At 39.7% G+C, this 16682-nt stretch overlaps 1 protein-coding gene across 4 annotated transcripts in view; it reads left to right on the top strand.

The window, feature by feature from the left end:
- FAR1 (fatty acyl-CoA reductase 1) overlaps positions 1-4398 on the top strand; it is a 43870-nt gene extending 39472 nt beyond the window's left edge. For all 4 annotated transcript variants that reach the window (XM_075425464.1, XM_075425461.1, XM_075425462.1 and 1 more), the window contains exon 12: positions 1463-4398. In XM_075425464.1, coding sequence (XP_075281579.1) covers positions 1463-1625 — 163 coding nt within the window. In that variant the 3' untranslated portion in view covers positions 1626-4398. The remainder of the gene's footprint in view (positions 1-1462) is intronic.
- The last annotated feature ends 12284 nt before the right edge of the window (positions 4399-16682 follow it).

Below are 16682 nucleotides of genomic sequence, written 5' to 3'. Positions count from 1 at the left end.
TTGGCTGATTCATAAAGACAGTTGTAGACTTTTTGATTTGACTCTTTAAAAGAGTGAAATAAGTGATTGATCTTGTTCTGCAATACTATTTCGCATCTGCTATCCTGATAGCACAAAGAGAAGTGGTCTAGATCATTACTTGTGTCCTGCTTCTAAAGACAAGGGTTTGCAGTTGTAGAGCGGATTGGGGTGCTATGTTACAACCTGAAATATACTTTTGAAAGATGGTAATCTTTGATAATGCTGGGGATAATTGAAGAGGTGTCCCCTTCTGACTTTTTTTCATGTTGATTTAGATGCTATTAAAAAATGCGTAGGGCTTGCCATACAGTTGCCATTCTTTCTACAAAGGGTGATACCAAAAATAACATGCAGAATAGTCTTGTACTGGAACAGCATGTGGTTGCCCCCAGCTCTCAGTTGAAGTGGGTTGTTTTGTAAGAGGTTTAGATTCTAACATATACTTACTCTGAGGTATTAAGTTGGTCCTTCTATTACCATCTGGCTCTTAACTCAAACTAATCTGAACTTGAGGAGTCCATTGCTTCAATATTAACCAGATGTGGCAGCGTAGCTGACCTGGCTTCTCTGGGAAACTACTGAGTAGAATTTCTTCCTCAAATAGAAAAGTGGGCTTTACTTTTCTAATACAGAAATTTACACTGTTTTTTCTACAAATAAGGTATGCAGAGGAAGGTCTGGCTATAGTAACACCTAGCCTACCTGTAAAACAAGATAAGGGCAGTGAGTATTTCCTTAAAAAGAGCTGCCTTTACAATACAGATTGTCATGATCTACTGAACCAAAGAGATTGCTTTATTTCTAAGAAATCTGAGCAAATTCTTTCTGTCTTTATATGTGAGAAGATTGCTAAAAATCACAGTTGCCCTAAAAGGACAGTTAACCTTCTCCTAATCTTTAAATATAGCTCCCTTAGAAGGAAGGATGCAGTGAAGACTCCTGGCTCTGGCTGGAAAATCCTGTGATGTCTGTTGTTGGGTTTTTGGTTGTTGGTGTTTTTTGTCAGTGGCAGTTGGAGTTACTTCTACATATATATGAAGTTTTACATGAGGGGAGGGGAGTTCATAGTTCTAAATATTTCCTTATTTTTTGGCGTAGGTGGCAGCCTTCTACAGGAAAGTTACCATGTATGTGACATTGGCTTTAAGAGGTTTTTGTCAAGCAGCTATAAAGGAGAAGTACGTGTGGTTAGCTACAGGGCTGGCTCTGCTGCTTAGTTTTCATGTGTTCCATTTTTCAGCAGTGAGCTATGGAAAAGCCTTTTCTGGTCCTTCAGTTATCAGCTTACTTCTGTCATTTGCTTAGTACCACTCGTAATGTTTCTTGAAATGAATAGATGAACAAATTAAATTCTACACTAGAAGTTAGTTTTTAGAGTGTTTGTTTTTTCCTGTAATTCTTGGTATCTTAGCTTTTAATTATTTCATCTGTTTTTTCTTAGGTTAAGGAATATACGCTATGGCTTCAATACAGTTCTTGTGATCCTGATCTGGCGTATCTTTATTGCAAGATCACAAATGGCAAGAAATATCTGGTACTTTGTGGTTAGTCTGTGTTACAAGTTCCTCTCCTACTTCAGAGCCTCCAGTACTATGCGATACTGAAGAAGATAATTTAGCATTAGGACATCTATGCATACGGTGGTCTAACTGCACAAAGCCTGTAACATGTAGTCATCTCACATTTTGTAAAAGCATAATTTCGTCTTAAATTGGAGTGCGAAATATACAGTGTGGTATATGTAATGTTAGTTGTGTATCGTCCTGGAAACAGAGAAAACAATGGTCAAGTGCCAGGTTGAATTTGCATTAGACAAGCATTTAAGTAGCTTCAGCTCTTTGACCTGGGAAAACATTTTAGACCACTGACCAACAGAACTGTGCAATTTGGAACGTGTTTGATTGAAATCTGCCTTAACATGATTTTTTCTTTTAAGTTCTACTCTGCATTGAGCAAGATAAATATTGACTTAATAGTTGCTAGTTGCTGTAGATCTATTTATTTGAAATTCTTCTAAATTACAAAGGTTTTGCAAAAAAAAGTTACAAAAGTGTATAAATGATGGTGGATCTCCTGAAAAAATTATTTGAGGACTTTTGTAATTTGTCTTTACTTTTTGCTACTTCTTCCCTTTTCAAAGTAGAGATGCAACAATGGTGCCTACTTTGCTTTAAAAGAAAAAAAAAAAACCCACCACCCCAGCCTTCCTTAATTACTGAAAAGCCTTTTGTCTGATCTGGTCTTCAGAATGCCCTTAGTGATTCAGTTCTGTGCTCGAAACTGCGTCCAACTTGCATTTATGTCAGCATAAACAATTTGCTTCTCTGAAAGCAGAATTGATCCTGTCATTGAATAGATAAACGGAAATGTAACCCTGAGGGAGGCAAGTATAAAGTCATTGACCGTTGTCTTCTTTTAATGATTTTTTTTTTTATTGGGAACATAGAGCCAGCACTTGATTATTACACTTTTGGCTTCAAAGGGTAAATGTATTTGAAAGGAATTTATTATGCTCAGTTGCTATTTATATTACTGGTAATAGTTGGACAAACTATGGGCTTTCATGAAGAGATAAGCCTGTTTTTAAATTCTAAGCAATGTTAGCAAATACTTCATGAATTAATAATCTTTTAAATCTCTGGGCTATGAAATTTGATGCACAGACAACACCAATGCATAAGCACGCTTTCTCACACCCCTGCCCCAATAAAACCTCTTATTTCACTGGGAAAGCAGAGCAAGATGCATCTTGCTTCATAATTAAAGTACGTTAACAATTCTTCCATCTATCTTTAAATTATTAGGTTTAAATCTGAAGAAATAGGTTTTTTCTGCATGTTGCTTAGTTTCAGTAGGGAAGACATTTGTAAAAATAGCAAGTTCTAAGAAAAGATTGTATCCTTGTTTAAAGCAATACATGAAGATCTCTTTAAATTTTGTTTGCACAGAGTTTGTCTGAGAACGCTGTAATGTTCCTCTAATTGATGCACTGACCGGTACCCTTGCGCAGTGTTTGTTCATTAAAATCAGTTTATACTGATGAATATGTTCTTGAATCTGCTTGGAAAGGCAAATAATGACTTAATTACACAAGAGCTGTATGTTATACTTGCCCTTGGTATTTTTTGTCCTATTTGAATTAAGTATGTAAAAAAACTTATTTTGCTATTCTTGTGAAAACTCTTACTTTTAAGAGAACACCTTTCGTGCAGGTGTATATCTCATTTTGAAAAGATAGCGGCTTCCTTGTTGAAGCTAAATATTCTATGGTAAGTAGTTAAGCTGATTCCTTTTTAAAATTACCTGTGTATATATAAATCTAGTGATGAAAAGCCGAAATGGTCTAGGACCACACCTTGTGTGAGAGACCTCTGACTGTGGATGAAAACAAATTACGGCTTCTGTGATTGAAGATGCTACACTTTAACAAATACATTAGGTGCATTGCATTTTAACTGCCTCCCAAGTATCTTAGTAGACCTGAAAGTATGCTTAAGCATTCCTGCATTGTAGACTCTTTTCAGAGGTGCCTACTATCCATTGACACCCCTTGTCCCATGTTGGCATGTGGCTGAAGTTTGAAAAAGACAAATGCGTCATATTCTGAAAATGATTCTGTGAAGCAATTCACTTAGGAATTTTGGTTGTTTATAAATATTATACATGATACTTTAATGTTGTTTTGTTAATACTGAGAACTACGAAGCCTGTGAACTGATTATTTCTGGTCCAAAACACTGCTTAGAAATCTGTTCTTTTGAATAAATAATGAAGAAAAGGATTACTTTAAACATAAGGATATTTAACCACTCTTTAAATGTTTGCCAATTTAGAAACCTAACTTTTCTCCCTCTTTGAAGAACATGGTTCTGTGCACTATTGGTATCTTGCACAAATTCATCAGTCATCATCTTTAACTGACAATAGATTCAGTGTCACACACATTACATTAGTTTCGTCACTTCCTGTAGTCAGTCTGTGAAATTCTATCTGAAACTACTGGGGTTTTTTCCATATCAGAACCCTCTTCTCTTGCAGTTCTTCATACCAGTGTTTGCACATAACAGATGTTGATCAAAAATATACTGGAACTACATTTTGATACAGTAAGTTAGACTCACTGTACTGACTGGCAAGTTACAGGAGGTATTCCAGTTGATTAAATAGGAAGAGCAGCAGTCTGAAATAACATGGTCACTTAACAGTTATTGGTATTTAAATTTGGGACCAGGAAAAAAAAATTACGTTTTCCTGTAATGTTTTTCTCTACAGTAGGAACAGATGTTTAGAAACAGATGCTAAATCCGTGAGCTTTTATAAGACAAACAGAAATATTGGGTGCCTTTGTTTGTAAACCAAAAATAAACAAAACCCTTGAAAGTGTTGTTAGTGTTTATTGTATTTTTGCATGTTTTTAGTCTAATTTGTGGAAAATAACTGGATAGTGTAAATGCCATCCCGATATACCTGAACATAACTCTTTGTGAAAAACCTTGAAAATCCAATTAATCACTAATACTGCATTTTAAAAAACAAAACAAAAACCTTCACAATCACAAAACAAAAAAAGAAAAACAAATGCCCCACAATCTAAAACCTTCATGGGGTGTTATCAAAACACATGGTGAGGTATGCTTGGTTATGGTGACTTTCTTTTATGTCAGCTAGTTTGCTCGTCACTGTCATTGCCTGTTCATTTGTAGTATTAGTTTCAAATTTACTTAAATAGATAGACTTAAACAGATTTACTTAAATAGATTGATGCCTTTTCACGTAGTTTAAAAGGGTACTGTGGTTTTGCAGTGGCTTTTGGCAAGCAACTACAGCTACTAGCAGCATCTGCATTTTTGTGATGAGGGAAGAAAAGGTAGCATTAAGTTACTGCATCACCAAAATGGCTTGATTTTGTGGTTTTTAACTTTAATTTCTTGGAGTCTGCAGATTCCATGGATTCGTTCTCCTTTTGTCGAGAGCACAGTTCTAGAGATCTTGCACGATCTGTAAGCTGTGGTTTGGGATCTACCAGCTTTAAAGCATAGCCTTTCCTTTTACTTGACTTTAAGACTTAAACTACCAAATATAGATGGTTTTTGTTGGTCTCTTTACTTGATTCAAAATCAGAAGCAAGGAACAAAAAAAAGTTTTAAGATGTTATCACTTACATGTCTTGTGCTAGGTTTTTTTGCCCTTTTTTCTTAGTATGGTATTACATCATGCGTTGTTCAAAAACAAAGAGTGGGTAACTTCAATCTGAGAAGTACCCTACACAGAGCTGGGAAGTATAACTCTTCATAATATTTTTTACACATTTCACAGTCTGCTGAGCAGACTTTGAAACTGAAATGAGAAGTCACCAAAGAATGGCCACTCTGGAGAAACGTAAGTGAATTGCTTTAAAGTGTGTTCTTGCTGTTTGTCAATCTTTTTGTGCTGAAGTATGTGCAACTTATTTTCTCTAGCTTGGTGGCACTCAGTGTGTGTTTCAGTAAATCTGTAGAAACTGTAAAATAGTTCCAGCGGAGCTAATATGAATTGTCTGCTTTTATTTTAAATATGTGCTGTACCATCATAAAGTTAGAAGCAAACCTTGACAGGTCTTACATCACTTTAAATTCTAGGTTTTCTTGCTCTTTTCAAGATTATTCTTCATAGCTTCCTCACACAACTCTGGCCTCCTTTCTGTCTGCAGATGACTGCAAGTTAAAGGCTACTTAACTAAACTGTGAGCTGCTTCTCTGCCATCTCGAACTAAATTTAACCTTGCTTCCACTTTCAAGGTATTTATAAATGCTTTCCTCCTTAATGCTATCTTAGTACTTTTCTTCAGTGCCGAGCTGACATTCACTTTGGCTTTCCCTCCTCTGCAACAAATATGACTCACTAATAGTTAATTAGTAATTATGCAACTGTCTTTTCTGGAGTGTGGAGCAATGACAGCTTTGAGCAGCTTTTATTCTTCCTATGAGAAGCAGGAGAAACTGTGACTAATTGGTGAAAGCAAAAGTTCCAACACACTAATGCACTGAATAAAACTGGAGTGCTTAGAGCCATGGGCTCTAGGTAGGGTGAATGGTACTTTTTTACTCTTGATTCAGTTATAGCCAATAACTGCAATTGTAGTGATTATTACCAGAAGCTCTTAATGTCATTTGAAGTGAATTGTTACACCTTTCAGGATGGTAATTCTGTAGCTGCTATCAATTCTGAAAACATTAATATCCTGACATGTAGAAGCAAGGCCTCTTTTGCCTCTTCATGAGCATGTGAAAAAACTGAAGTATGAACTTAGCATAAGATTTTTCTTTTGACATGAAAAAATTAAAACCACCACTTGGTTAAAATTTTCTGGGGTGTAGAACAGACATTAAATCTTAAATTGCCCTTGCCTCATACAGTAGAAGTTTTCACTGCATCCTGTGTGTATGCCCCGTCTCTGCTGTAGAAACAGCAATTTAGTCTACTACCAGGAGTGTCAGAAAGTAGTTGTGGTATTCTTGTTTTAATCAACAAACATCTCATTTACCACTTAAGTGAAAATGATTCAGTAGTTAGCCACTATGAACTTCTAAGTATTGTGTCAGCCTTAATCTAGATTCAAGGCAGCATCATGTAGTGGAATATTTTTATCCTTATGAAACTGGTTATCTCATCCTTTCCTTCATTCCTGATGTAATTATCCCAGAACTTGATGTCTGGGGACACAAATAGTTACACTTAATGTTTTAGGCACCTAACTTGGATGGAATTCAAGGATCTAAAGTTAGGAGACTGGATTTCCTCTATTACACAAATTTCTTAGTATGATTCAGAATCGGAAGGCAAATGCTTAAAATAAGCAGGGACTTCTCAAAAGCAGTCGCGTTGTGGGGTAGGGAGAGAAAGACCTGTGGAAGTGAAAGGAAGTGGTTAAATTATGGGAACAGGCTGAATATTGTTAGTATTTCTTCTTAGGTTAGTATGTATGTGGAATTGAGGCTGTGTTGACACTGCATTGTGTCATGTGGCTCATGATCTGCATTGTTGATGAAGTTTGTGGTCTGAACAGATAAATAAGACAAGAAGTTAACTCTAAGTGAGCAAGTCTGTCATCTGGGACTTCTCACTTAATGCACTCTCCTAGGACAGTGCTTATTCAACTTAAAAATTCGGGTTCAGTTTTGAGGGAGAGAGCAGCTAAAGAGATGTTTGAATATTGTTAACTGTATGAAAGTTTGTGGAGTCTGTGGAAGATGAGGTTTTACTTGCAATTTACAAGATGGAAATCTGCTTGCAGGTTAACATGGCATAAAGGGAAGCAGTGTGTCCCACAAATACACGCGTTAATCACTCCCGTGACTAGACTCCCATGAGCAGAATCCAAATCTGTTCATTAAGGCTTGAAAAAATTTCTTAGACATAACTAATTTTGAACAAATTCCGTGGGCTAGACAAAGAGGACTTGATAGCTACTGTTAGTCCTTAGCAGGAAGAATGGAAATTGCCTGATCCTTTTGCTCTGCTGTACAATTTCTTGCTTCATGTTCCTTCAAGGACTTTTAATTTGATATGCTTAATTTTTAAGTTGTACTTAAGTTAGCAGTAAACTGTAATTCTCCAGCTGTGTGAAGCTACTTTTACTTTGAGAGAGATTAGTTGTTGTTTTGTTTGCCTGTATCTTTCAAATCCATCTTGACCTTTCCCGTTTTGTAAAGACTCTCCCAGTTTAGCCCAGAGACCCACTATTTGTGGTATAAAGCACATAGCACGTACTTTCAGAATGTAGTGCCCAATAACTAGGGTGAGTATTCAAGTCTACTTCAGGCCAGAGCAGCACAGTCCTCCTAAAGCAGTTGAGCTTTTGCTCAGTAACTGTAAATTATCAACATATGCTATTCTGACTGTTAATGCAACCTTCTCCAAGCCTGCAAGTGAAGAAGCACTCTACCAAATACAACAGTGGAGGACAGATAAACTGATTTCCCCCAGCGTTCTGTTTGCTGGCAGAGCACTTGTTTATAATCAGCTACTTAACACGATCTAATGTAGGGCTCCTAATAATCACCTTTTTCCTCTGTGTCATGTTGCAAGAGTGATGATCCAGTAGGCTACTTCCATGTTTGCGTCTTGGCTTTAATCTCCCCTTGCTGAAGGGGGTTTTTTAAAAGGAAGACGAGAACTCTGGATTTAACTATGCTTCAGGAAGATCTGGTATGTTTGGAGTATTTTATGGTAGGTTAGTTTGCACTGAGCAAACTCACTCTTAAAAACTATTGGCTCCTTTGTTTTCCTCCCCCACCAAGATGCTGCCGTTTGTTCCTCTGCTCTTGCCACCCACTCAGCTGACTGTAGTTGTGGTGCTAGGCCTCGAGACACAAGGCTTGTACGTTTTTGGCTGTAAGCACTTTGTTAATGCCAGGCACTGTAGGCATCAGGGAAATGGCTGCTTTTGTTTTTTAGGAATATTAAAATTCCAATTCCTGGAAACAAATTAAAGGCTTCTAATTATCCTGTGACAGCATGTATCAGTCTAAATTATGCACTTATAAGTTTACTTAGTGAGCAGAGCATGTCTCACAACTTTTCAATCTGTGTGTGGCTTTAGGCCACAACTAACCTTTCCTTGTCAGTCATACCTGTGGCTTTCTTCTGTTAAATATTTGATTTGGAAAGAAAAAACATGCAAGGTAACTTCCACTCTTTGTGACTCTAATTTAAAACCAAGTCTATCCATTTTTAATAGGAATGTGCTGCGCTTAGCCTAGTAAGTCACCTTCTGGATGAATTGGCTACTTCTGTGCTGGTTTCTGCATTCCATGTGGTTTCTGCATTTCAGAGCCAAAAGTTCTTAGCACCTATGTATGAATCCAGAAAGCACGAAATGTTAACTTGAAATTCTACAGAACATTAGGTGGCTGAAGATATTTTAGGGACTTGCACTCCACTAGTACTCTCTGAAGGCTTTCCTTTTAGCAGTCCTCTCTAGTTAGAGAGAGGAACAGAGAACAGTTCCAGTTTTTAAAACATTAACTGATCTCACTGTTTTATCAGTCTCCGCTATTACTGTAGAGAAAGAGGAGAGTACTGATATCAGTTAAACCATGGCTAGGAAATACTGGTTATGTCTGAATTAGTGAGCTACAATACTTCTAATCAGACTCGATAGGAAGAAAAGTACTGGGAAAACTCAGAGCCACAGAATATAGCAGCAGTTGATGCTTTTCTCTTTAAAGGTTGTGCTAATACCTATCAAATTACCTTGCTTCTAATTAGAACTTTACTGTAACTGTTGTAAGCAAAAAATGCTAAGACCAGAAACCAAGTGCAAAAAACCCAGCCAGTTCTTCTTGGCACTTGTTTGTTTCTTTGTTTTAGAATTAAATGCAGTCCTGTTGCTTTAGTCATTCTGTTGGAAACTTTTGGGGTTTGTGCTCCTTGCTTGTCTTTTCTTGAAATGTCAAGACTTATTACCCCGGGTGCCAGCAGTGATCAGTGTAGCTGGCATAGAAGCTGAATGAGGAGTCTGGAAACAGATGCTCACTTCACTCATGGTAGCTTTTACAGGTGCTTGGCATGCAGGTTTAGTAATTAACCTTTTTATATCAGGCATCTTTCAGAGTAAGTTGGATATGTGGTGGTGTGGTAAGACAGCTTGCCTGAAAGGGCCATATCTTCAGGAAGTTTAAAAAAAAAAAAAAGAAAATCCAGAAAAAACGTGTGAAGTGGAAAGCCAATGTCACCTGTGTACTCAAAATAATAACCTTTCTAAATCCTGAGGCATTGTCACCACATCAGAATGGTTTTTTGCATTTTCTGTGAGAGCTATTAAAACATGACAAGTGAGGATGATGACTTGCATCTTGATAATGAATATAATCTTCAAAGCATGAAATCTGCTTACAGGTCATCTTTCTCTTAATTCCTGTTCCCACCTATGAAACATTGGGTGGCTCCTATTTGAAGATCACCTTCTTAGAAACCCAGGTGGGAGGGTTTACAGCAGATCGTTATTAGCATGTGGTGCTGCAAAAAAGACACAGCTGCTGCACATTAGCTGCTTGGGGCTTTGGGGCAGGAGAATGAGTTCCTTCGGGCCTCCAGTGATGGTGAAAGTGTGGGCTGCCACCTCTTTAAACTGAGAGCACTGGCTGTTAGTGTTCCTGCCCGTTTTGCCTTCAGTTCCCTTGGTGGGATTTTTGGGGTTGATTGCTGCTGCACCTTCTGATCACCCTTCTAGAAGCTTTTGTTTGTTAAATTCAGCAGCAGCAGTTTCGTAGGGTTCCTTAGGAAGCTGGTCAGGAGATGGGCACAGGCTTCAGGCAAGAGAAAAGCACAAATCAGCAGGTTCCTTAAGGAGAGAACAGAAGAGGCTCAGAGGTTCTGCTGAATAGTGGCTTGTTCGAACTGACCCACAGTGAACTTGCTGCTGTTTGCTCATCTCTGCATTATCCATGTGCCCCTCCATGCTGACTTGTAATCTCTTGCTTCCAGAGGGACTGATTGCTTCCTCCACTTCGCTATGCTTAATTGAAGCATTTGTCCTCAACTGTAGGCCTTTTGCAGCCATAGTTCTTCTCATCTCGGGCAGCAGTTTTTTTTGGTTTTTTTTTTTTTTCTACTGGAGCATATGTAGCGTGTTAGCCGATGTTCAAACCCAGCTTCTGGGTTTTGTAGAACTTAAATGTCCTACTAAATGCACTGCAAAAGGCTTCCTTTGTGTAGTGCTTTGTCTTGGTACTTCAACATCCTTAGCCTGGGTAATTTAGGAGGCTATTGCAAATTCCTAGACATAGCTCACCAGGAAAAAATTGATGTGATTTCATGTGTACATAGTCAGCACTTCAACTTGTAAGGCAAAAGAGTGATTTTTTTTTTTTAAATGTAAAACATGTGAAGTGAAAAACTACTGGTCTTTTTACTTCTTTTTTTCCCCTTCCAGCTATCTGTAATACTATGCTGTCTATTAATTGTTGGATTTTATGGGACTTCTCAGTGCGCATGGCTTCTGGTGTACAGCCTTCTGGTTTATTGCTGGTTTTATGACCCTCAAAATAGTCTTTTTTGACAGAATTCTATTTAGAACAGGTATATCCACAGCAGATTTGAGTCCTCATGTTTCTTTAAAGTATTACTGAGTTGTGTTAATCACATTATGAACATACATCGTAATTTGTAAACATTGTGTAATAATTTGAAAAATTTCCAAAGTGTTTAAAGTGTACATGTCTCAATCTCCATAAACATGTACATATGTATAAAGAGCAATATATATTGCCAGTTTTTCAGCTTCTCCTCTGTTTTTGTTCATGACTTCTGATTTCCTCTTCTGTCTGTGTCCTCTTTTGGAACCGAGAGAGGAAACACTTAACCATTGCTATTTTCAAAGCATGACTGCTTTACAAGAAGGCTAGATACAGAACGCCTGTGCTAACTTGTGCCATCTGTTGGGTGCTTGGCTTGCATCAAAACTGCACTAGTCCGGTGCTGCAAGAAGTCCGTTTGCTGTGTTGATGCCGTGGTCTTCATGCTGCCTGTATGAAACAGCACAGTTTGGCCTGAGGAGAATACATAAGGCTGCTCTGGATACAGCATTATTTGAGTCTGTGGGGCTGCTGAGTGATGCTGTGCTACACAATTAAATACTCTAAAGCTTGTGTCCACTGGTGAGCTTCTAAAGGAGGCTTTTGAAGAATACACCAGTGATAAATGCTAAACTGTTAATAGATCTGAGAAGCTTGTGATCTGTCAGGGGGCACCAGAACAGAAGTGGGAGAGCGCAGGCTGTCACTGTGTGTCTCAGCATAGGTGTGGAAGATGGCAAGCAACATTTCATCCTTATTGCAGGAACTACTTCTTGAGACTGGTCTAAAGCCTTCTGCCCTGCTACATTTTGAAAGCATAGAAGACATGGAAAAGTGGTAAAATGTCAGTTTTTATACAACTGGACTAAATAAAACTTGCATATCTTGTAGTAGTGTTTGCACTTGTCTGAAAGAGAAGTGGAAAATTAGAGTTAAAATGGAAGGTGGATGATGACTCAGAGCTCTTAAAACCTTTCTACTGTTGTCCTTTGCTTTAGAGTGGAAAGTAGAACCGCTTTAGAGATTGTGTTTTAAAAGTAAACAGTCTTACTATGTTATTGCAAGCACTGATTTTCGCTTCTGCAGGAATTGGTTATAGTTTATTGGTGGAATTGCTGTAGGATGATGTCTCTCAGGCTGTTTAGTTCCATTCTGCCAAAATGAAGTATCTGAGGAGAGACAAAAGGTACAGAGGCTATAACTGAAACGTTGATTGTGTTGCAGGTACTGAACAACAGACTCCTGGCCACGGTCTGGGATGTCTTGGAGCTAAAGTAATTTGAATACATGATGTTAATTGGTAAGCTCTGCTTAGATTTTAACTGCGCTATCATTTTTAACTCTGTGCATTAGTAAGCTTACTAGAAAAGCAATACTCAGTGTCCTGAAGTGACACAATTACTCTCTTTATGTACTCAGATTGCAATATTATACCAGCAGATTTTCTGATACTCCTTTCACCTCTTTTTCCTTAGAAAAGAATGATGGAAGATTAGTTGTTTGTTGGAAACTACGCAGAGCCCAGCTCTCTCTTACTTGGCAATTAACTTCTTTAGGAAAGAGGCTTGCCTTGTTTGTAAGTGGTGCATGTCTACCCATACAGCATTTTAAAAAGTACTGAAGTGTATAATCTGTACAGTCAATACATCTCAAATCAATTGAAATTTACCTGCTATATTGTGATATTTAGTTAGATGGTTCTAGCTGTAATAGAATTAAACATTGTCCAAGGCAGTATGGAATAGAAGATTAAAATACTATCCCCAACTTAAGTATTTCCACACAAAAATCATCCTCTCAAATTACATGATTTGCTTATTTTTTGTGTAAACCCTACAAGCATATGTATGTGTGTGTACACATACAGATGTACACAAATGTGTGAATGGCTTTTCAGTTTCAATCTCTGTAGCAAAAGCTTAAATGTTTGTGGTGCAAGGTGTATGAGAGGATTTTCACCGCTTTACAGAACTGAAAAGTTTATCGTCTCCATCGTTATAGGTATATTAAATGTGGTATGCACTTTAGAGCCTTATAGTTCTATTTTTTGTTAAACTGTTAGTTACTGCACCTAGAGAAGCTGGTGCATGTAATGTCAATAGGTTTTGCTCCAGAACAATGGAGTTTTGAATAGAAAATATTAATAAAGAGACCAAAAAATTAAAAACTATGTCATAAGAACTATTTTTGACTGCATTAAGATGTGTAGGCTCTAGTTTTTTTATTGTTGGGTTTTAAAGCTTGACGACTGGTAAACGAACTTGCAGAGAGACAGTATCAGTCCTGAAAATACTCTGCACATGCAGGTACCAATAAAAGCAAAGGTGAGAGAAGAGGAGCAAGTTCAGTTGCATTCCATGACAGGTACTTTTCCTGCCACTTAGTGAAAGCATCCTGGGAGCTTGTAACTGCACCCATGAGGGGGGGGGGGGGAAAAAATCAGTTTTTCTACAGCTGAAGCTGTGTTCTAGAGTTAATTTTCAGAGCAAACTTGAATGCACAGCTAAGCAGTGATTGAGTGAAAGTGCTGATAACACCACTAATGACGATATTGCAGATGCTGTTGCTTCAGTGGGTTTATGGACTGACAGCTCACTTGAATAGAGAGCGAGCCAAAAGAGGAGGCTTTAAAACACGGATCATACAATGGACTGTTGTTGCATGCGACTGTTAGGTAAGCAGTGATGAATAGATAGAGTGCCTGTTGATGGCAATTATTCTCTGCTCTGTTTCTGAAAACTTGATTGTCTTTTTGAAACCTTAATTGCACCCTGGCAAATGCAACGTTACTACTGCAGAGGCTGCTGTTAGCCTGTTGTCTAACTTCACTTGTACGATATGAATGCAGTTAGATGCCTTGAGACAGGTGTTGAATCTCCTGTTTTGCACACCTATTTCTTTCTCTTGTTACATGGCAATACTGCACGCTGTCACTGTTGGCGCTGCTCTGGATGCTCTGTGTGCAAAGATGGGAAATGTAGGAGATTCTGATGACCAGCTCCAAGTCGCTCACATTCTGGCAACATGGCTCAGAGCCTCTCTTGTTAGGAGGCTGTTGGTGTTTCCATAGTAAACTCTCGGTCTGCAGCCTGAAGCCCAGCCGGGCCTGATTTTACTATCTTTGATCGCAACTGAAAGAGTGAAGTGAGTCTTCTGTGGGGTTTGAAGCAGACACTGCATCAAGATACTTTGCATGGCAATAACAACTCTTTCCAAAGACACTTGTGCACACACGCACTGAACATTTTCTTGGGGAAGAAGATTGTTCTGGTTAAAAAGAATTTTCCTGAGAGGGAAAAAAATGTCTGAACAGGCAAACAACCCAGCTCAGATGCTGTCTGAGGTTGGCCAGTTAGCTATACTGCAGCAGATGATTTGATACTCAACAAACTTTTAATTCTAAAAGCAGCATCTTTTACTTCAAGAGTCATAAGCTCTCTATAGTAGAGAGCTTTACACTAGCACAGACTGCAGTGCTTACAGAAAAGTTTTTGGGTGCTAACAGCGATCTAGCTGTGGCAAAATGGAGCTTCCTCTGGTCTCAGTTGTTCTGCCAAGAAGTCAAGATTATCAGCCTTAGCTGAACTTGGTGAGTTTTAGATATTGAAGTTTCTGGGTATCTGAATGGTCAGAAACACATGTAGAATGTACAACAGAAGAGTGGCATTTCAGAGGTTCTGAACTGATTGTGGTTTTGTTTTTTTTTTTCCTCTGTTAAGACAATTCACCCGTTCCACTATTCTGACATTTACGGTGGCCACTCATGCAATGTTAATTGAGAGATGGAATTCTGGTTTTGTTTATTTGTGTCACTGAATAATAGAACGATAGAATCATAGAATGCTTTGGGTTGGAAGGGACCTTTAAAGGTCATCTAGCCCAACCCCCCTGCAGTGAGCAGGGACATCTTCAGCTAGATCAGGTTGCTCAGAGCCCTGTCCAACCTGGCCTTGAATGTTTCCAGGGATGGGGCTTCCACTACCTCTCTGGGCAACCTGTGCCAGTGTTTCACCACCCTCATTGTAAAAATGTCTTCCTTTTATCTAGTCTAAATCTACCCTCCCTTAGTTTAAAGCCGTTACTGCTTGTCCTATCACAACAAGCCTTGCTGAAAATATTTTCCCCATCTTTCCTATAGGCTCCCTTCAGGTACTGAAAGGCTGCTATAAAATCTCCCTGGAGCCTTCTCTTCTCCAGGCTGAACAGCCCCAACTCGCTTAGCCTTTTCTCACAGCAGAGGTGTTCCATTCCTCGGATCACTTTTGTGTCCCTCCTCTGGCCCTGCTCCAAAGGTCCATGTCTTTCCTGTGCTGAGGGCTCCAGAGCTGGACACAGGACTCCAGGTGGGGTCTCACCAGGGTGGAGTAGAGGGGCAGAATCCCCTCCCTTGACCTGCTGGCCACACTGCTGGGGATGTAGCCCAGGATACAGTTGGCCTTCTGTGCTGCAAGTGCACAATGGTGGCTTATGTCCAGCTTTTCATCCACCAGTACCCCCAAGTCCTTCTCAGCAAGACTGCTCTCAAACCCCTCATCCCCCAGCCTATATTGATAGCAGGGGTTGCCCTGACCCAGATGCAGGACCTTATGCTTGGCTTTGTTGAGCCTCATGAGGTTCACACAGGCCCACTTTCAAGCTTGTCCAGGTCCCTGTGGATGGCATCCCGTCCTTCTGGTGTGTCAACTGCACCACTCAGCTTGGTGTCATCTGCAAAATTGCTGAGGGTGCACTCGATCCCGCTGTGTCATTGATGAAGATATTAAACAGCATCGGCCCCAGTATGGACCCCTGAAGGACACCACTTGTCACTGGCATCTATTCGGACATTGAGCAGTTGACCACTACCCTCTAGCTGCGACCTTCCAATCAGTCCTAGGGACTGACCTGCTGGAGAGCAGCTCTGCAGAGAGGGATCTGGGAGTCCTGGTGGACAAGCTAACCATGAGCCAGCAGTGTGCCCTGGTTGCCAAGAAAGCCAATGGGATCCTGGAGTCAATTGAGTGTGGCTAGCAGGTAGAGGGAGGTTCTCCTCTTCCTCTGCTCTGCCCTAGTGAGGCCGCATCTGGAGTACTGTGTCCAGTTCTGGGCTCCCCAGTTCAAGAAAGATGAGGAGCTACTGGAGAGAGCCCAGCGGAGGGCTATGAGGATGATGAGGGGACTGGAACATCTCTCCTACAAGAAAAAGCTGAGGGAGCTGGGATTGTTTAGCCTGAAGAAGAGAAGGCTGAGGGGAGATCTTCTAAATGCTTATATATAATCTGAAGGGTGGGTGTCAGTAGGATGGGGCCAGACTCTTTTCAGTGGTGCCCAGCGACAGGACAAGGGGCAATGGGCACAAACTGAAGCATAGGAAGTTCCGTGTGAACATGAGGAAGAACTTCTTTACTTTGAAGGTGATGGAGCCCTGGAACAGGCTGCCCAGGGAGGCTGCGGAGTGTCTTCCTCTGGAGATATTCAAGACCCACCTGGACGCAGTCCTGTGCAGCGTGCTGTAGGTGACCCTGCTTCGGCAGGAGGTTTGGACTAGATGATCCCCAGAGGTCCCTTCCAACACCTACCATTCTGTGAATTTTGTACATAAAACCAGGTATGTCAGAGTGAGGA

The sequence above is a fragment of the Opisthocomus hoazin genome, chromosome 7 (genome assembly GCF_030867145.1).
Source record: "Opisthocomus hoazin isolate bOpiHoa1 chromosome 7, bOpiHoa1.hap1, whole genome shotgun sequence".
Classification (NCBI taxonomy): domain Eukaryota; kingdom Metazoa; phylum Chordata; class Aves; order Opisthocomiformes; family Opisthocomidae; genus Opisthocomus; species Opisthocomus hoazin.
The sequence above is the reverse complement of the archived record's forward strand: the minus strand, read 5'-3'. Positions and strand labels throughout refer to the sequence as shown.